General features: G+C 47.9%; 1 protein-coding gene across 4 annotated transcripts in view; it reads right to left on the bottom strand.

Moving 5' to 3' along the window:
• Nucleotides 1-26296, bottom strand: part of LOC119972366 (myosin light chain 1, cardiac muscle-like) — a 42312-nt gene extending 16016 nt beyond the window's left edge. For 2 of the 4 annotated variants that reach the window (XR_005462039.1, XM_038808928.1), the window contains exons 1-4: nt 26095-26296; nt 21425-21452; nt 17754-17903; nt 15878-16051 (exon numbers count right to left, since the gene is read on the bottom strand). Coding sequence is in view for 3 of the 4 variants with exons in the window: in XM_038808928.1 (XP_038664856.1) it covers nt 15878-16051; nt 17754-17903; nt 21425-21452; nt 26095-26202 (460 nt within the window). In the remaining variant the exon portion in view is untranslated. The remainder of the gene's footprint in view (nt 1-15877; nt 16052-17753; nt 17904-21424; nt 21453-26094) is intronic. The other 2 variants (XM_038808927.1, XM_038808926.1) reach the window with 1 other exon arrangement.
• Between the last annotated feature and the right edge of the window lie 408 nt (nt 26297-26704).

The following is a 26704-nucleotide window of genomic DNA, read 5'->3' as shown; positions in this document are numbered from 1 at the left end:
ATACACATTTATTTCGATCTGTGCGAACAATTTATCCCTTTTGTTACAAACACTGCGCACTTTCAGATACCTTTCTACCATTTTTGCGATCTCTAGCATGAGCTGCAGTGGCATTCTTAAGTTTGCACTTTCTGTCCCTTCCTGTTACACTCTAGTTATCATTACCCAAATTGCTACTCCTCTCACATGATTCCCCCCTTTCTGCTGCCCTAGTAATAAGACTCGCCAGAACACTCGTGGTTCAGGTGAAGACCATCCGCACGGTAGAGCTCCCATTTCCCCAGTGCCGGAACCCAGTTCTTGCCCAGTCTAGAGTGTTTTGCTACAGTTGCAGCAAGAATCTGGACCAATTTTTTGATTGCATTTCCCTTCATTCCATCGCCTACACCTAAAATATATCTAAAATTTGGAAACAAATGACTATTTAGGACTTATTTCCTTCTGAAGCTCATAGGTAAAATCAGCTGAAAACACAAAACCTTAGAGACAGAACTGAAACTAAAACTAAAATTATTTCTTAAAAGGCACTATGGACCTGGCTGAATATTTTAGTTACTGTTGTTATGTAGATCAGACTGACAGTCATTATTTAATTTTTTTTTAAAATTAGTTCTTAGGATGTGGACATCACTGGCTAGGCCAGCATTTATTCACCGGTGACACCCCACAGATGTGTTTGGAGGAATGTTGACCAGACTGCTGGGAGCATCCTACAGCCAATCTGAAGGGGATTATATTGTTAAAAATATTGCTGCAACAAATATGCAGTGGGCAAGAGGTAATTAAGTGTATTTCTGAAGACAAAAGGATTGAGGGATGTAGTGAAAAAGGTAGTGTTGAGTGAGCTATGAGGAAAGGATGGGCTTGTTGAAACTAAAAGCATTTACTTTTCCTGAAAATGTTAATATTCTTATAAAGGAACCTATTACATTGTCAGAACTTATAAAGTTAGAGGGAGAGGGGAATTAACAGCAAACTTTGGAAAGTAGGTCCTTTGCTGTTTGCCAAACATTTGAGAAGGTCAGATTGGCTATGAAAATATCTTCGTGCCCCTGTCCATGATTCTGGAGGTCACCTTGTCTTAATGTCTGTAGTGTTATGTTTCCGTTTTAGTTCCTCTGATCTAATTCTGATCTAATTCCCAAAACAGCCATTGTCCTTCCTGCTCCTCCCCCCCCCCCCCCCCCCCCCTCCCATCTCCGGCCCCTACCAGTAAGTTAGCAGATGTCCCAGGCAGGTGCAAAGAATGAGACAGCCCTCTCAGCCCATTTAAGGACATCTTACAGTGATATTGTTCATCCACATTGGGGAGTTTTGTGAATTAGCTAAATCCTCAGAATAACCAGAAATAGACCTACTCTTGGATGCCTGAAATAGTGCCCAGCCGGGATTAATCTCACTGTGCCAGAGGCTTGAATCTGCCAATGCACACTGATTTTTTTCCCCCCTTGGTTCCTTTTCCTGTGAAGGACTAGGTTCAAGAAAAGGCCATCAGCTCCATTAAAGTCCCCTGCAACCAAACAGCCTAAAGTTGTTTGAGGATGCTGAAGTCTTCCTTTATTTCCTTACTTGGCATGTTATTCCAGACATTTGTCAGCCTTTGCATGGAGAAATTCTTTCTGTATCTGTTCTAAATTTACTTTTTACTTGTGCCTTATTTTTAGTAACAGGCAGGCTGCCGAAAAGAGCTGGTACAGGGTTGTTTTTAACCCATATGGGTAATCAGTTGAAATGGTGACAGCATTCTGTATCTGGTTGCCTTCCCGTGGGTTACATTTTTACCCTGTTCTATTGAACCGGTGAGTGGGGCACCTGCTAGAAATAGCAGGTGCTTCTTTAAATATGCAGATGAGACTCCTCGGCTGTTATTTAGGCCCTACCACAATTTTAGTTGGAGGTTTGCTCGGGGAAAACTGCTGTGGTTTCTCCATCAGGCCAACCTACTGGTAAGCGGATCTAAACCCTAGAGCAGGGATGGGCAAACCTTTCCGTGCAAGGGCCACATTCAGAAATTCACAATTTTAAAGGGCCGCATAGTATATTAAGTAAAATAATTACTTCACCCGGTTATGATTCTGGGCACCTCATATAGAACATAGAACAGTACAGCACAGAACAGGCCCTTCGGCCCTCGACGTTGTCACCCTACTCAAGTCAACGTATCCACCCTATACCAGTAAGTAACCCAACAGCCCCCGCCATTAACCTTAAAAAAAAATAAAAAATAAAAAAAAAACATTTAAAAAAATGTTTTTTTTAAAAAATGACTTGGTGGGCCGCATAAAGACCGCGGGCCGTAGTTTGCCCACCCCTGCCCTAGAGCCTGCCCTGGACTCCAGCAGGAGACTGGTGGCACCTATGAGGATGAGGGCCAGGAGCTAAATTCACCCGGGCCCCATTCAGTGGAAGCCTAGTTGGTACACCTCAGCACAACTCTGACCAGGAATTAAAATCAGGCTCATGTCTAAAGGCTGCAAACAATGTTGATTCCCAGTGGGTCAGAATGGAGGAGAGTTTGTGCAGGGGTTCGGGATTGAAAGCACTAGCAACAGCGCCGCTCCCGATAGCTCCGGGGAAGTACTCAGGGAGTCCGGTAATAATAGCTTCATTGAAAATCTGGAGGCAGTTTCGCCAACACTTCGGGTTGGGGGCAGGGTCAAGGGAAATGCCGATTCGGGGGAACCACAGATTTGAGCCAGGGAGGTGGGATGGAAGTTTTCGGAAATGGAAAGAGAAGGGGATTAGGACGCTAAAAGATTTGTTTCTCCGGGTCGATTTGCAGGATTGAGGGAGTTGGAAGCGAAGTATGGATGGAGCAGGGAGAAGTGTTTAGATACATGCAGGTTCGGGACTTTGCCAGAAAGGAGATACAGAGCTTCCTGGAGGAACCGGCCTCCACATTGCTGGAGGAGGTGCTGGCGGCAAGTGGACTGGAGAATGGGGTAGTGTCAGTGGTGTACGGAGCTATTTTGGAAGAGGATAAGGCACCACTGGAAGGGATCAAAGCAAAGTGGGAGGAAGAATTGGGAGAGGTTATAGAGGAGGGGGTCTGGTGTGAGGTGCTCCGGAGAGTAAATGCCTCCACCTCATGTGCGAGGTTGGGGCTGATACAGCTGAAGGTGGTGTACAGGGCATACCTCACGAGGGCGAGGATGAGCCGATTTTTTGAAGGAGTAGAAGATGTGTGTGAGCGTTGCGGGGGCGCTAATCACGTTTATATGTTTTGGTCCTGTCCAAAGCTTGGGGAGTACTGGAAGGAGGTGTTTAGGGTAATTTCCAAGATGGTGCATGTGAAACTGGACCCGGGTCCCTGGGAGGCCATATTCGGGGTGTCGGACCAGCCACGGTTGGAAACGGGTGCGGAGGCAGATATCATAGCCTTCGACTCGTTGATCGCCCGAAGGCGGATCCTGCTGGGATGGAGAGCAGCCTCTCTACCCTGTGCCCTGGCGTGGCGGGGGGGGGGGGGGCCTGTTGGAATACTTGATCCTTGAGAAGGTTAAGTTCGAACTGAGGGGAAGCTTGGAGGGGTTCTACAAGTCATGGGCACTATTTGTTATGCACTTTCAAGAACTGGATAACATCGAGCATTAGTTGGGGGGATGGGTGGGAGGATTGAGGGGGGGAGGGGGGCTGTGTATATTAAGGATGACTATGGGTAATCCCTGATTCTTTTTTTGTCATTTGTTTATGTAAACATGCGGGCTGATGTTTGGGGGTTGGTGGGAGGATGGGATCGTTGTTATTGTTATGGGGTTTGACATCTCTGTTGCTGATTATTGTTTATTGTTGGTGGGTGTAAATTTGGGAGAAAATGTGAAAAAGGAGAATAAAAATATATTTTTTTAAATGAATAAAGTCTTTCAGCACACCTAATTCATCCATCCACAGAAAATCTATTAGTTTCTTAAATTATTTTCCAGTGGTGTTTAAACAGCTATTGAGACAGGGTCGAGGATTTCAAACTGATTTGGGTGTGGAATTGGGGCATAAATTTGTCCCGCACATCTTGGCTCCTCCCACTTCAAGGCAATGTTTGCGGAGGCTGGATTGAGGCTGGCAGGGCTATCTACACTCAGCAGGTATCTGATCAGGCTCATTAACAATCTAATTGATGCCAACCTGCTTCTAATTTAGATGCCTGGAAACTAATAGCTAGTGGCAGGCCGCCCTGTAGACCGGCTTCCTCTACCCCCCCCCCCCCCCCCCCCCCCCCCCCCCCTCGCTCCCCGCCGACTAGAAACAGACCCGTTCATGGCTACCCTCTGTTTCCTGTTAACCAGCCAATATGTTACCCCCTACACATGAGCTTTTACTTTCCGCAATAACTTTTAATATTTAACCTTATCAAATGCCTTCTGGAAATCGAAGTACAGTTCATCCACCTCCACAGCACATGTGACTCCTTCAAAGAACACCAGTAAATTAGTTACACATATGTGGCGATTTTCAGCCCGCGTTAGCTGTCAGTGAGAATGGCAATAGAACAAAACAAAGAACAAAGAAAAGTACAGCACAGGAACAGGCCCTTCGGCCCTCCAAGCCCGTGCCGACCATGCTGCTCGACTAAACTACAACCTTCTATACTTCCTGGATCCGTATCCCTCTATTCCCATGCTATTCATGTATTTGTCAAGATGCCCCTTAAATGTCACTATCGTCCCTGCTTCCACCCCCTCCTCTGGCAGCGGGTTCCAGGCACCCACTACCCTCTGTGTAAAAAACGTGCCTCGTACATCTACTCTAAACCTTGCCCCTCGCACCTTAAACCTATGCCCCCGAGTAATTGACCCCTCTACCCTGGGGAAAAGCCTCTGACGATCCACTCTGTCTATGCCCCTCATAATTTTGGGGCAGCACGGTAGCATTGCGGATAGCATAATTGCTTCACAGCTCCAGGGTCCCAGGTTCAATTCCGGCTTGGGTCACTGTCTGTGCGGAGTCTGCACATCCTCCCTGTGTGTGCGTGGGTTTCCTCCGGATGCTCCGGTTTCCTCCCACAGTCCAAAGATGTGCAGGTTAGGTGGATTGGCCGTGATAAATTGCCCTTAGTGTCCAAAATTGCCCTTAGTGTTGAGTGGGGTTACTGGGTTATGGGGATAGGGTGGAGGTGTTGACCTTGGATAGGGTGCTCTTTCCAGGAGCCGGTGCAGACTCGATGGGCCGAATGGCCTCCTACTGCACTGTAAATTCTATGATAATCTATGATAATTTTGTAGACCTCTATCAGGTCGCCCCTCAACCTCCGTCGTTCCAGTGGGAACAAACCGAGTTTACTCAACCGCTCCTCACAGCTAATGCCCTGCATACCAGGCCACATCCTGGTAAATCTCTTCTGCATCCTCTCTAAAGCCTCCACATCCTTCTGGTAATGTGGCAACCAGAATTGAACACTATACTCCAAGTGTGGCCTAACTAAGGTTCTATACAGCTGCAACATGACTTGCCAAATCTTATACTCAATGCCCCGGCCAATGAAGGCAAGCATGCCGTATGCCTTCTTGACTACCTTCTCCACCCGTGTTGCCCCTTTCAGTGACCTGTGGACCTGTACACCTAGATCTCTCTGACTGTCAATACTCTTTAGTGTTCTACCATTCACTGTATATTCCCTACCTGCATGAGACCTTCCAAAATGCATTACCTCACATTTGTCTGGATTAAACTCCCATCTGCCATCTCTCCGCCCAAGTCTCCAAACGATCTAAATCCCGCTGTATCCTCTGACAGTCCTCATCGCAATGCGGGCGGAAAACCCCGCGAGATTCCGAAAAAATTATTCTCGCTAGTGAGATTGCATTTTCCATTTTCCACACCCCCCTCACCAGTGATGCAATGAGGTTCATGCCCAGAAAGGGTAGGAACCTTACTTAAATACATTTGATGTGGAGATGCCAGCTTTGGACTGGGGTCAGCACAGTAAGAAGTCTTACAACACCAGGATAAAGTCCAACATGTTTGTTTCAAACACTAACTTTCGGAGCACTGCTCCTTCCTCAGGCGAATGAAGAGGTAGGTTCCAGAAACATATATATAGACAAATTCAAAGATGCCAGACAATGCTTAGAATGCGAGCATTAGCAGGTAATTAAGTCTTTACAGATCCAGAAATAGGGGTAACCCCAGGTTAAAGAGGTGTGAATTGTCTCAAGCAAGGACAGTTGGTAGGATTTCGCAAGCCCAGGCCAGATGGTGGGGGGTGAATGTAATGCGACACGAATCCCAGGTCCCGGTTGAGGCCGCACTCATGTGTGCGGAACCTGGCTATAAGTTTCTGCTCAGCGATTCTGCGTTGTCGCGTGCCCTGAAGGCCGCCTTGGAGAACGCTTACCCGGAGATCAGAGGCTGAATGCCCTTGACAACCCCGAACGTCACCCAAGCACAACGCAACGCCATCCGCGCTCTCAATACCAACCACAACATCGTCATCGAACCAGCAGACAAAGGAGGGGCCACCGTCATACTGAACAGAACGGACTACTGCAAAGAAGTATACCGACAACTCAACAACCAGGAACGCTACAGACAGTTACCCGCAGATCCAACCAAGGAACACATCCACCAACTCAACAGACTGATCAAGACCTTGGATCCAGACCTTCAGAGCACCCTACCTGCTCTGATCCCACATACTCCCTGCATTGGAGATCTCTACTGCCTCCCGAAAATACACAAGGCCAACACACCAGGCCGTCCTATTGTTTCAGGCAATGGGACCCTGTGTGAGAACCTCTCTGGCTACATCGAGAGCATCTTGAAACCCATCGTACAAGGTACGATGTCTTCTGTCGTGACACGACGGACTTCCTACAGAAACTCAGCACCCATGGACCAGTTGAACCAGGAACATTCGTCGTCACAATGGATGTCTCGGCACTCAGCATCCCCCATGGCGACGGCATTGCTGCAACAGCCTCAGTACTCAACACTGACAACTGCCAATCTCCAGACGCAATTCTGCAACTCACCTGCTTCATTCTGGATCACAACGTCTTCACCTTTGACAACAAGTTCTTCATCCAGACGCACGTTACAGCCATGGGGACCAAATTCGCACCTCAATATGCCAACATCTTCATGCACAAGTTTGAACAAGACTTCCTCACCGCACAGGACCTTCAACTGACGTTATACACCAGATACATCGATTACCTTTTTTTCCTTTGGACCCACGGTGAAGAATCACTGATACGACTGCGCGATGACATCAATAAATTCCATCCCACCATCAGACTCACCATGGACTACTCTACAGAATCGGTGGCATTCTTGGACACACTCATCTCCATCAAGGACGGTCACCTCAGCACTTTGCTTTACCGCAAGCCCACGGATAACCTCATGATGCTCCACTTCTCCAGCTTTCACCCTAAACACATTAAAGAAGCCATCCCCTATGGACAAGCCCTCCGTATACACAGGATCTGCTCAGGTGAGGAGGAGCGTGACAGACATCTACAGACACTGAAAGATGCCCTTGTACGAACGGGATATGACGCTCGACTCATCGATCGACAGTTCCAACGCGCCACAGTTAAAAACCTGCACCGACCTCCTCAGAAGACAAACACGGTGTGGTGATATAACCACTGTAGTTATGTGTACTTGCAGTAGTGGGATGTATGCCTGTACCTGTAATACAGGTTCCTCCGGTAAGCCCCTGCCGGCTAGCTCCGCCCACAGGGAGCTTGTGTATAAATATGCGTGTGAGTCACTCAGACCTTAGTCTACAGTTGCAGATGGAGGAATAGCATCGCACAGCAATAAAGCCGCTATTGTGCTGGTCTCTCGTCTTTGAGTATAATTGTTAGCGCAACAATTTATTGCTGTGTGATTTTCCGTTCACCATAGACATCAGAATCAAGCCTGACCGTCTGCAGCTGGATCCGTAGTCGCCTCACGCCAGAGAAGACTTTGTTCACTGGCTTGCAGTCTTTGAGGCCTACATCTCTTCAGCGGAGCTTCCCCGACGGAGGCTCAGAAAAAGCAACTCCTGTACTCCAGACTTAGCTCCAGTGTCTTTCCGCTAATTCGAGATGCGACTGACTACACCACAGCTATGGAACTGCTCAAGGAGAACTATGCACAGTCGGCGAACACCCTGCTTGCGAGACATCTACTCTCTACTCGCGTCCAGCAGCCGGGTGAGTCGATTGAGGACTTCTGGAGGGCCCTCACAGCCATGGAACACTCTGACTTACTCATGCGCGATGCCTTCGTTACAGGCATTGCATCGGACCCAATCCAGCAACGACTGCTGGAAGGGGCCGCCCCCGATCTCTCAGTTGCAAAGGCTCTGGCGCTTTCCATGACGGCCGCCTCCCGGAGTGCGCGATCTTACTCCGCTAGCCGCTCGGCCCACCCATCCTACCCCTCGTGGACCCCGCAAACGGCCCCCCAGGCCCACCCGTCCTACCCCTCGTGGACCCCGCAAACGGCCCCCCCAGCAGCCGCCCCCGCGCACTATGCCTGCGCTGCCCGCCGCACCGCGCTCTCTGGGGGTCCCCACTGTTACTTCTGCGGTCAGCAGAAGCACCCCCGCCAGCGCTACCCGGCACGCACCGCGACCTGCAAAGCTTGTGGCAAGAAAGGCCACTTTGCAGCGGTGTGTCAGTCCCGGACGGTTGCCGCTATCGCGCCCCGGTCCCCTCACCTCAGCCGCTCACTCAATGGGCCCCGCCGTCCGCTTCCCCCGACCCCACGTGCCACCCACTTCTGTGGGTGCCACCATCTTTCGCTGCACCCGCCACGTGCGCTCCATGGGCGGCGCCATCTTCATCCACCACTGCCATGTCGTTCGATGGGCGCCGCCAATTTGTCCCGACCCCACAATGTGCGCTCCATGGGCGCTGCCATTTTACCCACAGGTACTCCAGATGCCACCATTTTGTCCTCCCGGGACGGGGCCACGGGACACGGGTCGCTACCGCTCCTCGTCGGACTCATCTGACTCGACCGCCGATCGCCCGCTACTCGCCTCCGTTACGCTTGACCAGTCCCATCCTCGCAAACTGGCACCCTCTTCCACATCGGTGCTGGTCAATGGCCACGTGACCTCCTGCCTCATCGACTTCGGTAGCACCGAGACCTTCGTCCACCTGGACACGGTAAGGCGCTATTCCCTTGCGGTCCATCCCGCCAACCGGCAGATCTCTCTCGCCTCCGGGTCCCACTCTGTCCCGATCCGGGGTTTCTGCCTGGTTAAACTTACTGTACAGGGCGTGGAATTCGACCGTTTCCGTCTGTATATTCTCCCCAACCTCTGCGCGTCACTCTTACTAGGCCTGGATTTCCAGTGCAATCTCCAGAGCCTCACCCTCAAATTCGGCGGGCCCTACCTCCCCTCACTGTTTGCAGCCTCGCGACCCTTAAGGTCGAGCCCCCCTCACTCTTTGCCAATCTGACCGCAGATTGCAAGCCCGTCACCACCAGGAGCAGCCGGTACAGCACCCAGGACAAGGCCTTCATCAGGTCCGAAGTCCAGTGGCTGCTTCGGGAGGGTATCATCGAGGCCAGCAACAGCCCTTGGAGAGCCCAGGTGGTAGTGGTTAAGACCGGGGAGAAGCACAGGATGGTCGTGGACTACAGCCAGACCATCAACCGGTACACGCAGCTCGACGCGTACCCCCTCCCCCGCATTTCTGATATGGTCAATCAGATTGCACAGTACCGGGTCTTCTCTGCTATTGATCCGAAATCCGCCTACCACCAGCTCCCCATCCGTAAATCAGACTGTCCCTACACTGCCTTCGAGGCAGACGGTCGTCTGTACCAATTTCTTAGGGTTCCCTTCGGCGTCACGAATGGGGTCTCGGTCTTTCAGCGAGAAATGGACCGAATGGTTGACCGGTACGGACTGCAGGCCACCTTCCCGTACCTCGACAATGTCACCATCTGCAGCCATGACCAGCAGGACCATGATGCCAACCTTTCTCAATTCCTCCACACCGCATCTCTCCTTAATCTCACGTACAACAAGGAGAAGTGCGTGTTCCGCACAGACCGCTTAGCCATCCTCGGCTATGTAGTCCAAAATGGACTACTGGGGCCCGACCCCGAACGCATGTGCCCCCTCATGGAGCTTCCACTCCCCCACTGCCCCAAGGCTCCCAAACGCTGCCTTGGGTTCTTTTCTTATTACGCCCAGTGGGTCCCACAATACGCGGACAAGGCCCGCCCACTTATCCAGTCCACACATTTTCCCCTCTCGGCCGAGGCACAACAGACCTTCACCTGCATTTGATCTGACATAGCCAGGGCCGGGATGCACGCAGTAGACGAGACACTGCCTTTCCAAGTAGAAAGCGACGCTTCAGATGTCGCACTTGCTGCCAAGCTGAATCAGGCAGGCAGAAATTCGGCATTCCTCTGTTGAAAAGGAGGCCCAGGCAATCGTTGAAGCGGTGCGGCACTGGAGGCATTACCTGGCCGGCAGGAGATTCACTCTCCTCACTGACCAACGGTCGGTAGCCTTCATGTTCAACAACACGCAGCAGTGCAAAATCAAGAATGACAAAATCTTGCGGTGGAGAATTGAGCTCTCCACCTTTAACTACGAGATCTTGTATCGCCCCGGCAAGCTCAACGAGCCCCCAGACGCCCTCTCCCGAGGTACATGTGCCAGTGCACAAGTGAACCAGCTCCGCGCCTTGCATGAGAGCCTTTGCCATCCGGGGGTCACTCACTTGTACCATCTAATCAAAGCCCGCAATCTGCCCTACTCCGTCGAGGAAGTACGGACAGTCACCAGAGACTGCCAGATCTGTGCCGCGTGCAAGACGCACTTCTACCGGCCAGATCTCGTGCGCCTGGTGTGGTCGATGAATTTTCTAGGTTCCCCTTCGCCATCCCATGCCCGGATATGACGTCTGCCACCGTCATCAAGGCCCTGGATTCCATTTTTGCCCTGTTCGGTTTCCCCGATTACATCCACAGTGACAGGGGATCCTCGTTCATGAGCGATGAGCTGCGCAATTCCTGCTCAGCAGAGGTATCGCCTCCAGCAGGACGACCAGTTACAAACCCCGGGGAAACAGGCAGGTAGAGAGGGAGAACGGGACGGTATGGAGGGCTGTCCAGCTGGCCCTATGGTCCAGGAACCTCCCAGCCGCTCGCTGGCAGCAGGTCCTCCCTGACGCGCTCCATTCCATTCGGTCGCTACTGTGCACCGCAACTAACAGTACACCCCATGAACGTGTTTTTGCCTTCCCTAGGAAGTCTACATCCGGGGTGTCGCTCCCGACATGGCTCATGACTCCGGGCCCAGTCTTTCTCCGTAGGCATGTCCGGCACCACAAGGCGGAACCCCTGGTGGACAAAGTACGCCTTCTCCACGCCAACCCTCAGTATGCCTACGTGGAGTTCCCGACGGCTGTCAGGACACAGTCTCGCTCTGGGACCTGGCTCCCTCAGGTGCCGATCCCATGCCCACACCCCTTCCTGCGCCAACCCCAGCGCCCCCCTATTCGACCTCACCAGGTCCATCCCTCGTCCCCCTGCCCACACTGGAGGACACGGAAGATTTCGGCTCGCTCTCGGAGTCATCCCGCCAGCAGCCAGCACCAACACCGCCAACACCTGCACCATCGTTGCCATCACCACCTGTGCCGACGTCGCCACCACAGCTACGCCGATCACAGCGGAACATTCGACCGCCGATTCGACTCAACCTGTAACCTGCTAACCGGATGGACTCTTGGTTTTCTTTGTTTGGACCCTCTTGTAAATAGCATCCTTTGTATTAGAGTTACACGTCACCCCCGCCGGACTCATTTTTTACAGGGGGTGAATGTGGTGATATAACCACTGTAGTGATGTGTACTTGCAGTAGGGGGATGTATGCCTGTACCTGTAATACAGGTTCCTCCGGTAAGCCCCTGCCGGCTAGCTCCGCTCACAGGGAGCTTATGTATAAATATGCGTGTGAGTCACTCAGACCTTAGTCTACAGTTGCAGATGGAGGAATAGCATCGCACAGCAATAAAGCCTCTATTGTACTAGTCTCTCGTCTTTGAGTATAATTGTTAGCGCTACACACGGGACACAACCGACAGAGTACCCTTCGTGGTCCAGTACTTTCCCGGAGCGGAGAAACTACGACATCTATTTTGCAGACTTCAACACATCATCGATGAAGATGAACATCTTGCCAAGGTCATCCCCACACCGCCACTACTTGCCTTCAAACAACCGCGCAACCTCAAGCAAACCATTGTTTGCAGCAAACTACCCAGACTTCAGAATAGTGACCATGACACCACACAACACTGCCATGGCAATTTCTGCAAGACATGCCAGATCATCGACATGGATATCACCATTACACCAGAGAACACCACCACCAGGTAGCAGTACATACTCGTGCGATTCGGCCAATGTTGTCTACCTCATACGCTGCAGGAAAGGATATCCTGAAGTGTGTTACATTGGCGAGACCATGCAGACACTGCGACAACGAATGAACGGGCATCGTGCGACTATCAACAGGCAGGAATGTTCCCTTCCAGACGGGGAACACTTCAGCAGTCAAGGGCATTCAGCCTCTGATCTCCGGGTAAGCGTTCTCCAAGGCGGCCTTCAGGACGTGCAAAAACGCAGAATCGCCGAGCAGAAACTTATAGCCAAGTTCCACACACATGAGTGCGGCCTCAACCGGGATCTTGGATTCTTGTCGCATTACATTCACCCCCCACCATCTGGCCTGGACTTGCAAAATCCTACCAACTGTCCTGGCTTGAGACAATTCACACCTCTTTAACCTGGGGTTACCCCTATCTCTGGATCTGTAAAGACTTAATTACCTGCTAATGCTCGCATTCTAAGCATTGTCTGGCATCTTTAAATTTGTCTATATAAATGTTTCTGGAACCTACCTCTTCATTCACCTGAGGAAGGAGCAGTGCTCCGAAAGCTAGTGTTTGAAACGAATATGTTGGACTTTAACCTGGTGTTGTAAGACTTCTTACTAAATACATTTGAATATACTTACCAGGCACCCACCCTCCCGCCACATGGTTCCCCCCTCACTAAATATTCATATCTCGCCTACAGTTACAACAGGTTCTGGAAAATGTGAATCAGTTGAGGGGATATCCCCCAGGTACACAAAGGTAAGTATAGTCCCCGGGAAGAGGAACATGTCTGGCCAGTACCCTGGCACTTATATATCTTATATATCCTACTGAGATTAAACAGTTAGCTGACCCCAGTTACAGAAATACTGGTTTAAGTTGCTTTCCTTAATCAGCTACTTCCAGCTCTTCTTGCAGTGGTGGAATTTTTGTAAGCGGCTCGGTGGTGCAGTGATTAGCACTGCTGCCTCGCGGCGCTGAGGATCCAGGTTCGATCCTGGCCCTGGGTCACTGTTCATGTGGAGTTTGCACATTCTCCCCTCTCTGCGTGGGTCTGTCAGCCACAGTAGAATTGTACTTATCCATGGCCTGGCATTTCCCCCGCTCTACCATTACTACCAAGCCAGGGATCAACCTAGTTCAATGAAGAGTACAGGAGGGTGTAGTGATATGCATCACTGTAAATACACAAGGGGTTAATGTAGATACACTAGGACTGAGTAAACACTAGAGGGAGCACCAGAGACATCATGACACACAGACATACAGCTAATGAACACATAGAATAGGACACGACCAATGGACAGTCAAGGCACCCAGAGGTGACACTACCGCAAGGGGGCATTACACAACCCATATATACGGACAGGGCACACATGCTCTGTCTCTTTCCACAGGCAACACAGGGGCAGATCAGAAGCATCACACCTACCGCATGGCTTAGAGCAGATTGGTTAGTTCGATTGAGTTACTATAGCAAGATTAGCAGGAGAGTCGAACTCAAGTAGGAGAATTGTTAACTGTTCAATAAATGTGTTAAACCTATCTCCAAGTCTGAACCTTCCTTTGTCAGAGCATACATCAAGGAAGCAGCTTATGCTACATGCAGAAGCATAACACAACAGAGGGCTTGCCGGGAGCAGTCCCAGGCAAGCCTAAACATGAGGTGTCAGCCTCCTACTGAAGTCCCCAGCATCACAGGTGCCAGTTTTCAGTCAATTCTATTCACTCCACAGGATATCAAGAAATATCAAGGCACTGGATACAGCAAAGATTATGGGCCCTGACAATATTTAGGCAATAACTTGCTGTAAGCGCCATTCACAATCATCCTAGTGATCACTGACCTATATCAGCACCCTGACCTTCAGTGCTTTCATTTTAAAATTCTCACCCTTGTGACCAGGTTCCTCCATTGACTCCCTCTTGCTCATTCCTGTAACCTCCACCAGCTCCACAGCACTCTGAGACTCTGCATTCCTCCAATTCTGCCCTTGCGTTCATTCCCTACTTCCTCCGCTCAATCATGGGAAACTATGCCTTCTGCCCTCTAGGCTTTGCAATTCCCCCAGTCTGCCACTCCATCTCTCAGACCTTCCTTAAAACCCAGTCGCCTATTGTGTAGACTCCTTTAGCTTGTTGTTAATTTTTGTCTGATCACCCTCCTGTGATGTGTCTGGGATGTTTTACTATGCGGAATCATGTTAGTTGTTTTTTGGTGTTGAGGAGTAACTTACTTGGCCAGGGTTGATCTTGTTGGATGGAGCTGTAGGAGTGAGGGCTGAGTGAGGCCATGAAGTTAAATATTTTGGTTGTCTATAATGCAACTGCTGTCAATGCTTGTTAGAGAATAAGCACTTGGATGAAGTACAAGAGGACTACCACAACTGTGGAAGGGGTAAGTGTAACTCTAGCAAGTGCCTTTCAGACGAAAGGAAAGCAAATTGGAAATAAAATAAATCTCATTTTAAACTTTAAAGAAGTTCTGTAATGACAAAGCAACCAAGAACAATCTCCACTGAAGTCAATAAACTTTCAATCTATTCAGAATGCTTAACTGTCCTATCTGTGTCACTTATCTGTTTTCTCCCCCTTGGTCTATTGGACATGTTAACAGCCTCTTCGAGGATAAGAGACCCTAAGTCCATGAATATAACTCCCAACTCACCCAATGGAAGCCTTCAGCTCCATCAGCCAGGATCTGCTCTTGCAGAAATGGGATGTCCAATTCAACCAATTCAAATACACCATTCTAACAAACCAGATACACTATTGTAATCAACCAAACACACCATCTCAATACAAAATGCACCATCTCAACTAATTCAAATACACCATCAAGCAACCAGATACAACGTTGCAACCAACCAAATACACCATCAACCAACCAGATACACCGTTGCAACCAACCAAATACACCACCCCAATACCAAATACACCATCTCAAAACCAAATACACCATCTCAACCAATTCAGATACACATCAACCAACCAGATACACCATTCCAACCAACCAGATGCACCAGCTCAACCAACCAGATACACCATCTCAACGAACCAAGACATCCAGTCCATGAACAAGGTCCTCCAGCTCTGCCAGTAAGACCTTTAATACAAATTTCAGGAGCTCTGATGATGAACAATTTCTTCAGTTAGCTGCAACTCTACAGATGTGGGCCTTCCTATGGTTCTAGCATATCTCTGCAACATAAATAATGTACACACCAAAAGAGAACAAGCGAACAGGCAAGAAGCCGGCAAAACCAAAGGAATGGTTCAGTGCTGTTGATTCCCAACACTATCTTGGTCTTCTTGATTAGGAAACAGGAACATTTTAAAGAGGAATAGAACAAGTATTGACAGCCAAAGATTGACAACAAGATTTACGACCTGAAGAACTCTAGACCAGGGATAATTAATGTTATCTTGTTCCCTCTTAATCCCACGAGAACACAGTGACAGTAATGACTTTGGACTTAGAATTTTCATATTCTTTATCAGAAATCAGCTAGTCCTGAGATACAGACCCAGTGTAGCTAAGACATGGCGAAGTTCAGCCCCCATTACTGTGCCATTTCCTTCTTTATCGAACACTCTTAGCCCCTCAATGAAGTCCTCAAATGTGCCCTGGTCTTTAGATTTGCAGATATGTTGATGCATGGGCAGAAAGGTGTCGAAGTCCAGCATCTTTGTATTCATCTCTGGAGAGTAACGGAAATTGAAACTATTTTATTTAGAACAATATAATAACACAGTTTATAATTAGGTGCAAAATACATGATGACCCTCATGAATATCTCTATTAGCACGTTGAGCAATCACTGTCGAAGACCACTGTATGTTCACTTATAATGTTGTAATGTGAAAATGCCAGTTACAATGGTTTCCCACTTAAACATCAGGACCTCTGAGACTGGGAATCTAGGGGCGCGATTCAGCGGAAAGAAATCAAAGTCCATTTTCGGAATGTTGGGCGGGGTGTTTCTTGGTGGCTGCAGCACTGACTTTCACCCAGCTATTCATCAGCATTTTGCTGTTTTTTAGCCATCGGGAGCTTCTGTGCGTCAAGGCCACACTTAGGCTCTTTTCCTGCACCCAGGACTGGCTCCTCTCGAGTATGTTCATCATTTTTATTAATTCATGGGTTGTGTCATTAAAGCCAATATTTCTTGTCCATCCCTAATTGCCCTTGAGAAGATGCTGGAGAGATGCCTTCTTGAATGGCTGAGGTCTCTGTGGCGAAGGTTCTTCTATAGTTTTGAAACAGCAACTTTAGAATTTTAACCCCGGGACAATGAACCAAGAGTGATTTGTTTTCAAGTTAGGCTTGGGGGAACTTGTCGCTGGGAGTGTTCCATGTGCCTCCTTCCCTGATCTTTCTAGGTAGTAGAGGGTGAGGGTTTGACAAGTTGCTGCAGTGCACCTTGTAGATAGTACATACTGCAGAATTAATGGAATGAAGGTTGAAGGTTGAGGAATGGGTGCCATTCAAGCAGGCTCCTTTGTCTTGGATGGTGTTGAGCTTCTGGAGATTTGTTTGAATGGCACTCCAGGATATTCCAGGCATCTCCAGGAAATAGGAGAGTATTCCATGACATTCCTGGCTTTGAGGAGGCAGGTGGTTTTCTGCAAAAACCCAGTCTTTGACCGGTACTTGTACCCAGAGTATTTATATGGATGGTCCAGTTACATTTCTAGTCAATGCTGAACTCCCAGGATGTTGATGGTGGTGGACTTGGCTATAGTAACGTCATGTAATGTCAAGGGGAGGTGCTTACATTCTGTCTGTTGGACATGCTCATCGCTTGGCACGTTGCGGCATGAATGTTATTTGCCACTTATCAATCCAAGCCTGAATATTGTCCAGGTTCCCGTACCAGCCTCCCCGGACAGGCGCCGGAATGTGGCGACTAGGGGCTTTTCACAGTAACTTCATTGAAGCCTACTCGTGACAATAAGCGATTTTCATTTTCATTTTCATTTCATTTTCAGGTGTGTCTGTATGTGGACACGGGCTATTTCATTATTTGAATAGTTGTCAATGGTGCTGAGCACTGTACAATCAGCAGTGAAGTTTCTCACTTCTGGTATTATAATTGAAAGGAACATCATTAATGAAGCACCTGAAGATTGTTAGCCTTAGGTAATGTCCTAGGGCTGAGATAATTAGCCTTCAACAATATGGATCTGATTCCATTCAATGGAGAGTTCCCCACCCCACCCCAAATCCCAATGACTTCAAATTTACAAATGCTCTTGATACCACATGTAATCAAATACTACCTTAAATGTCAAGGGTAGTCACTCTCACCTCATCTGAAAAATAACAAGGATGCTCTTTCACTGAACAGAGATATACTTTGCTTTTCTCTGCAATCTGTGCTCTTCCTTTCAAACACTTACCATCTTGTTTGGGTCTTCCTAAGACCTTCATAACTTCTGCATTGGTTGGGTTCTGACCTAGAGCACGCATGACATCACCACACTGGGCATAAGTGATCTTCATCTCTGAGGTGGGTGTCCTGTCGAACAGTGTGAATGCCTCCTTGAAATCTGAAAGAAAAAACAATCAGAGAAATGTGACATGTCATGTGGAGACATCATTCTGTACAATGATTCTAATTTCCTACTCACTCCTCAGACACTGAGTCATGCTGATGCAAAATGCTATTGATCCAAAACTCGTTTTGTGTCACAGAAGTGGGGGGGGGGGGGCAAATTGGTGTCAAAATTTGACATTCTCTTACGTGAAATGAAATGAAAATTGCTTATTGTCACGGGTAGGCGTCAATGAAGTTAGTGTGAAAAGCCCCTAGTCGCCACATTCCGCGCCTGTTCGGGGAGGCTGGTACGGGAATTGAACCATGCTACTGGCCTGCCTCGGTCTGCTTTAAAGGCCAACTATGTAGCCCAGTGTGCTAAACCAGTCCCGTTGTGCTAAACCAGCCCCCTATGTTTCTCGTTCACAATCTCAGACAAGGGCCTACTTAGATTAGGGGTTGTCTCACTGCTGGCAATGTCTAATTTCAAGAATATAGAGGAACTAGAGGAAGAGCAACTAGGATTTATGAAGAGAATACCACAACTGCGAGGTTACACCTATCAGGAAAGGATGATCAGACTGAGGGCACGATCCTTTGGCCACGCTGCGCCAGGAAATCAGCTTGACACGGTGCAGCGTGGCCATTGAAAGCCGGGTGAGCCTCCCGCGATCTACCCTGCTCGCATTGCTTCGCAAGATTCAACGTAACCTCACAAGACGTTGCAAGGTGAATCCTGCCCACAATGGGTGGGATCAGTTTTTGGTAAATCTGCATATTTGTGTGAGGCAGTAAGCCTTACTCTAATCTGCAGATTGCCAAGGTACCTGAGGCTTTGGGATTCAATCCCTTTGCCTCGGGGGCCTTGGGTGAGCACAGTTTGGTACTGGCCCCTACAAACGGCAACCAGACGGAACGGCACATGTGGGGGTCTCCAAGGGGATTGGAGGCCCCAGCTGCATATGCTTTTTGCAGGGTGGTGTCCTGGCACTGCTGGTGCCAGCTTGGTACCCTGAGTGTCAGCCTGGCACCCTGGCATAGCCACCTGGGTGCCAACCTGGCACTGCCAAGGTGCCCAGGTGGCACTGCCAAGGTGCCACGCTGACATTCTTTCATGCATGTGATTGGGCTGGGGTTGCCCGGCATGGGTATTGGTGGGTCCGGGGTGGGGGTGTTGGGGGGGGGGTGGGGGGGGGGGGGGGGGGGGCAGCGGGGGACTTTCCTATTTTGCGTTTGGGCTGTGGGGGATGTCAGGGATCCTGAAATCGCGCTACAACAGGGAGTTCTGACGAGCGGAGATCCCCATGTTAAAAAACAAGGTTATGTGCGCCCTCGGCCGCACCTTTCTCGTTCAGGCCCCTTATTCAAAATGAATCGCGCTGAATAGTCATATGTTTCTCGGTGCTGCGACTTATGGGGAACGCACAGCTAAACACGCTCGCTTGGGGACTTTGTTCCCTTTTGGGAAGATTGCGCCCTTAGTCTTAGTCTCTTTGCTCTTGAACAGATAAGGCTAGGAGGTTATCTTCTTTTAAATTATGAATTTATTTGATAGAGTAGACAGAGGAAGGCACTTCCAGATTTGGGGAAGAGCAAAACTAGAGGGCATCAACATAAGATAATCACCAAGAAATTATATTGGGGATATCAGCAAGAACTTCTTTCCCCAGAGTGTGGTGATAATATGGAACTCACCACCAGAGAGAATAGTTGAGGAAATTAGCATAGGTGAAGTTAAGGAAGCTAGATAAGCATAGAAGGAGAAAGAAATAATAATAATCTTTATTATTGTCACACGTAGGCTTACATTAACACTGAAACAAAATTACTGTGATAATCCCCTAGTCACCACACTCTGACACCCATTCAGGTACTCTTTTAAAAAAAATAAATTTAGAGTACCCAATTCATTTTTTCCAATTAAGGGGCAATTTAGCATGGCCAATCCACCTAGCCTGAACATCTTTGGGTTGTGGGGGTGAGACCCACACAAACACGGGGAGAATGTCCAAACTCCACACGGACAGTGACCCAGAGCTGGGATCGAACCTGGGACCTCTGCGTCGTGAGGCAGCAATGCTAACCCACTGCGCCACCATGCTGCCCCCATTCAGGTACTCTGAGGGAGAATTCAGAATGTCCAATTCACCTAACAAACACATCTTTCGGAACTTGTGGGAGGAAACCCACGCAGACACGGGGACGGCGTGCAGACAGTGACCCAAGCCGGGAATCAAACCCATGTCCCTGGAGCTGTGAAGCACCAGTGCTAACCACTGTGATACCATGCTGTCTGAAATGTACGCTTATGCTGATCGAGTAAAGGAAGAAGACAGATGAGAGGAGGCTCTGGTGGAGGATAAATGCCTGCATGGACTTGATCAACCAAATGGCCTGTTCCTATGCTTATATATGTAATTCTATGCAATAAGATGAGCCAAAATAAGAGACTATATTATTCCCAAATAGATTGAATCTCAGTCTAAATGAATGAGTGATTTGGTGGGTTTGGTCTCGTGTCTAGGTCTGTAGCTTGCATCAGTGTTTGTGATGGTGTCAATGTCTGTGGGAGAGTTTGTGGGGCTAGATTGAGCTATGGTTACTATAACCTGAGGGATCTCTGAATTACACATGTTAGCAGTGGAGATGTGGGGAAATGATTACCTGGTATTGTACCTGAACACTGCACATACTGTCCTCTAAGCAGCACAGTATGTCGATTTGAATAATTAAGCAACCTCCTGCCTGAAACAGGCACGCATGCTGTCGTCCACCCTTATGTTCGGCATCAATTGAGTGGTTGCGATCCTACTCTTCTCGATTTTTGTCCAGGCCATTGAAGGCCCCCAGAGGCACTGCCAGGGGGCCAGAGGCACTGCCAGGGGGCCAGACTGGCAGTGCCAGGAACCAGGCCCGCACGGTTCTTGCAAAGTGGAGGAGGGGTGAGGGGGTCACCAACAGATCTTCTGGCAAGACCTGAAGCTTGCCAGCAGGAAACCTCTCTAAATGTGGCTTCTGTGGCAAGAAACTCCCTGAGGCCAGAACAATTGGCAAAGTGCCATTGAATAGCCGGATGTTGCCACAGCCACCGAGAAACAATAATGGATTCCCGTACTGTTAGTGGTACCTTCTTTCAAATTAGGCATTTAACTCTGTCTGCCCTCTCAGATGTATATAAACCATCCCATGACATTGTTCAAAGAACAGGTTAATTCTACCAGTATTTGGCCAAGGTCTAACCCTCAACTAACCCCACCAAATCCGTGCGAATTGTTGTTTGTGGCAGCTCACTCTGTGAAAATTATCTGCTGTATTTCCCTACATCACAATGCTGGCCATACTTCGGAAAGTAGTTGATTGTTTGTCAATCGCTTTGGGATGCCCCAAGACCATGAAAGACGCTATCAAGGTCTTTCAGCTCAACACAGATCATGTGTATATCCTGGTACTTCAGTGCTGCGTTCACACACATTATTCACGTTCTCCTATAATAAAGCCAAGCTCTTGACGTATTGGTCGTGCTGACATCCTTACCTTCAATCTGGTCGGCAGTGAATTCAAGCTGGAAAGGAAAGAATACTTGTGTCAGGTGCAAACTTTATGAGAACAGTTAAAATAAATCAAACTTTTTTAAAAATGAAAAGGTATCCAATTGCACAATGGTCTTTGTGTCCCCGACTAGTGACAAAGCAAGTTGCACTTAGTGCCTTTAATTAGTAAGACATTAAGGTGCCCCACATGTAGGTTATCAAGCAGAATGTGATACTGAGCCACATAAGGACAGACGATGCCTTGATTTAACAGCTCATCTAAACGACAGACCCTCGGACAATTTACCGCCCTCTGGTACTGCATTAGGTTATGTGTTCCAGTCTCCGCCTCAGGGCTTGAACCCACGACCTCTGACCCAGATTGCTATCTCAGAGATTTAAACAAAAGTATAGAAAAGAACCACAGGACCTAATCCAAGTGTCAATAGTGGGCAGGGAGATATGTAGCCTGCGGGTCCAAGTCATGCCCAGGTTCCTCTTCAGTACCTTCCAGCTGGCACATGGAAAGTCCTTCTTACCTTTATGATTGGGTCTCTGGGTTCTAATATGCAGATGACCTTTGTGTGCCTTCATCCCCTCTCTCCAATGTGTCTGGTAATCATTTTCCACCAGGCCAGTTAAGGCCAACTTTATAGGAAATGGGTCCAACAAGAAACAAAGGGGCTTTAGATTGATTTTTAGACACAAAAGGAATCAAGGGAGACAGGGACAGGGCAGAAAATTGGAGTTCAGGTACAATAATGATCTTTTGGATGGCAGAACAGGTTCAAAGGACAAAGGGGTCCACTTCTGCTTTTATTTCTTAAGTTCTTAAGGGGGAAAGTGCGGCGAGAATTCACAAGGCTGACCCTCTTCTCCCGCCCATTACCGGTGTCAGGAATCTGGGTTATGAGGAAAGGCTGGAGAGACTCGGGCTTTTTGTCCCACAAGGATCTGTGGTGGGTTCTCAACTATTCACTTTATTAATTAATGACTTAAATGATGGGTGGGAAGCCACACATATCCAGATTTGCCAATGACATAATGGTAGATGGTATGGAAAGCAGTGTTTGAGAGCATGATATTATGAAGCGCTCTTGATAGATTAATTGAATGGCAAAACTGTGGCAAATGGACTTCAATGTAGGCAATTGCAAAGTCATCTATTTTGGACCGATAAAAGATGGAACTGTGTACTTTCTAAATGGTGAAAAGCCAGGAACAGCGGAGGTGGAGAGAGGCTTGTGTGTCCAGACATGTGGATTATTAAAATGTCATGGACTGGGACAGAAAAGAATCAAAATGCTAATGGATTGCTGACCTTTATTATCTTGAGGACTAGAACACAAAGCGGTGGAGGCCAAACAAAACCCTGATCAGACCACACCTGGAGTATTGTGAGCAAATCTAGATACCACACTTTAGGAAGGATATATTGACCTTGGAGGGAGTGCAGCATAGATTTATTTGAATGAAAATTGCTTATTGTCACGAGTAGGCTTCAATGAAGTTACTGTGAAAAGCCCCTAGGCGCCACATTCCGGCACCTGTTAGGGGAGGCCGGTACGGGAATTGAACCTGCTGCTGGCCTGCCTTGTTCTGCTTTCAAAGCCAGCGATTTAGCCCAGTGTGCTAAACCAGCCCCTAATGATACAATGATACCTGGGCCGGAACATTTCGGTGATATCAATGATGATTCCCACTGTGGGCGGCACGGAAAATTTGAGGGACCAGCTAATGGTCCGTTAACTTTGGGTAGGAATTTCCCAGTCCCATGGCAGGCTGGACAGGGAAATCCTTGCACTGGATTCTAATGATTAAGCTATGAGGAGAGATTAAACAAGCAAGAGTTGTATTTTCTGGAGTTTGGAAGGCTATGGGGTGATTTGATTGACATTTACAAGATATTAATAAGAACAAATATGGTAGATAGAAATATTCCACTAATTATGGAATCTAGGAGTGAAGGTGTCTGGGCAAAAACAAAAGCCATGGGGCTGGATTCTCTGCCGGCGGGATTCTCCGTTTCACCGGCAACACATTCACGCCCACGGATTTATTGGCGACGTGGGGGTGCCCACAATGGGAAATCCCATTGGCCAGCTTCGGGGACGGAGAATCTCGCTGCCGGAAGGGCGTGTCGCAGTGGCGGGGTGGAGAGGAATGAAATTAGGAAACACTTCTTCATGCAAAACGTGATAGAAGTTCAGAATTCTCTTCCATAAAACTAGAACATAGAACAGTACAGCACAGAACAGGCCCTTCGGCCCTCGATGTTGTGCCGAGCAATGATCACCCTACTCAAACCCATGTATCCACCCTATACCCGTAACCCAACAACCCCTCCCCTCCCCCTTAACCTTACTTTTAGGACACTACGGGCAATTTAGCACGGCCAATCCACCTAACCCGCACATCTTTGGACTGTGGGAGGAAACCGGAGCAAATCCACGCACACACGGGGAGGACGTGCAGACTCCGCACAGACAGTGACCCAAACCTGGGACCCTGGAGCTGTGAAGCATTTATGCTAACCACCATGCTACCGTGCTGCTTGATGTTTTTGTTTTTCTAAGGTATTAAAAGATAGGGGAAAATGCAATTATGTAGAGTTAGGTCGCAGATCATCTATGATCTTATTAAGTGGCAGAACAAGCTCGAGGAGCTTTATGGCCTACGTCATTGTTCCTATTTTCAACTTGGAAAGGAGAGCACCATATTGAGGTACACAAGACATTTAACAAATTAGAAAACATGATTATCAGATTATTACTTTAAATTGTGAGAGTAGGACAAAGGAATGCAATTCAAATGTGTCTTTAAGAATGATGTCAGAACCTTACATAAAGAATGATTAATGTATCAAATGAATACAATGGATGATGCATTTGAATATGAAACAATAGTGATCAGTCCTTAGAAAACTAGTTAATTTGCTGTAAAATGTTTCTTCGATGCTTGATAAAAAAACATAAATATCTTTCACTACAAGGAGCTGAGTTCAACTTCAATAAAGATGTCAAAATCATTTCTCTCTGCCAGCTATGTGTCTAAATTTGTAATTAGTTTGACAACTGTTTTAATTTATCCCAGCTGCCAGATCCAATTCCCTCCCTAGCTGCCTCTTTCCCTCTCTTTGGCATCCGCCTTAAAACCTGCCTTTTGCCAGACCTTTGGTCACCTGCCCCAATATCCCCTATGTGGCTGGGTGCCATATTTTTTTGATATCACTTCCAAGAAAGTGGCTTGGCACATTTTAATAAGCCAAATACAAAGTGCTGTTCGAACTGGAGAAAAGCCAAATGTATTAGTCTTGCGAATAAGGTGATTGTTTCAAATGGAGAGTAAAACAGAACCGACTAAAACTAGGTTCTATTCAAAGAATATTTGAAGTGGATTTCCTGCTTCTTAAGCAGAAGCATAAATACTTATCTTTTCAGGCACTCAGAGGCAGCACTGAACACACCTAGTGCAAAGCACTGCAGCTGTTAGGTACAGAATAAAGTCCCTCCACACAGTTTCATCGAATACTCAGGTCAGTCACAGTGCAGGTTTGATAGCGAATAAAGCTCCATCTACATTGTCGCATCAAATACTCCTCGAACTTGTCACATTTTCCATCAAACCTTTCATGCAACAAAGCATACCAAGGTAACTCAGAGGAGGAGCAATAGCTAGAAATAGATTAGTACTGCTTTAGCATTCAACCTTCACATGTCCTGTCCAAGGCTTATCTTCAAATTGAAACCCCACAGTATAACTATAGAATACCCTAGATTTCTAATGTTGAGAAATCTGCCCATTCTTCCCCTATCTCATTATTGCTGTTGTTAAAATCTTTATCTAACCCTCTCTGTCCCCAGGCACAATTCCCCAATGCTCCCCTCATCTTGCCTCAACCTGCTTCTATAGATTTTGTGTTTAAAAATTTGTCCTTAGGTCTGAGACCAATGACACAAAATCCCATTAATGGCCTAGTTTCCTCAAGGAACTGGTGAGACCCCTGCTTGTTGAACAGCAGCAAGGGTTTGCAAATGAGTGGATTGATCAGCCACGTCAGAGGGCATTAAGAGAAAACCAGGTAGAATCAGACTTCAGACTGGAGACACAAATAAGCCAGGCTGGGTAGGGGCGGCAGCTTTGCTTCCCTCCAGAACATTAGTGAACCAGTTGGGTTTTCACAACATTCTGACGTCTTTTAATGTTACATTTTCTACTGCCAGTTCACAGCACAGGAGCAGAGGAATCACTAAATGAGAATCTGGTTTTACCATCCTGGTAATTGCATGATACAAATTACCAAATTTATTAAATTCCGTCTCACAATTTGCAATAATGGCCGCTGAACTTCTGGCCTGCTAGTCCAGCACCGTAGCCATTTCACTGTATAAAGTACCAAACTTTGCTGTCTATAAACTACCCCTCACTGAGTCCTGGAACCGTCCTCAACTTAAAAATCCTTGTCCTCATCTACAAGTCTTCTGGTGCCTGGCTCCTCCCCACCCCTGCAAGCCTTGAAACAAGCACCCAAAGGAAAGATCGCTACCCGAAACATTCATTAAACATGTCTGAATTTTTCCTTTTTGTATTGTAGTTTTCCCTAGGTCAGGTCAGTTAGACCTCACAATGGAAGAGACAGATCTTGTTGATGGGGGTGGGGTGGGGTGTACTCACCGTTATATTCTTGGGGTCAAACACAGGCTCTTTGGGGACCTCTGGCTCAGGAGGCTTTACTTCCTTCTTCGGCTCCTCTTTCTTGGGCTCAGGTTTCTTGGGCGGCATGTTTGAGTGTCAGAAAGAGATGAGAGGACAGCAAGGGGAAGGGACAGAGGTTGAGCAGAGAATGGGCACACGATGTCTGGGACAGAGGCCTTATATCTGTGATCAGCATTCCCCAGGCATGTCACAGTATCAGTTCTCCATACATTCCAGGCCTGACAATGCAGCCCTCACTATAAATGGAAAAAGCATCTGTTGCTATTTAAAAGCTTTGGACGTAGCATTGTTACCATCAGTCTTGGGATTGAAAAGACTTTGAGTCGGCAAATCACAGCAATGACAAACTCACAAACTAGATTGCCAGTCACAGCAACCTCTTCAGATCCTTTTAGATTTAATGGTGCTTATTAAACAGCAGCGTCCCGCAGAGTAAAGTTTGGACTAATGGTGTTTTTTCTCGTTTTTGTCTCATCTCCTGATTCGAAGTAGGGCACAATTCCATGGTTCAGACAGTCTCTTTCCAGAACCCCCTGCCCATTCTTTTCAGATAAGATTAGACCGTGAG

Source organism: Scyliorhinus canicula, chromosome 10, assembly GCF_902713615.1.
Source record: "Scyliorhinus canicula chromosome 10, sScyCan1.1, whole genome shotgun sequence".
Classification (NCBI taxonomy): Eukaryota; Metazoa; Chordata; class Chondrichthyes; order Carcharhiniformes; family Scyliorhinidae; genus Scyliorhinus; species Scyliorhinus canicula.
This window is presented reverse-complemented; position numbering and strand designations above follow the sequence as displayed.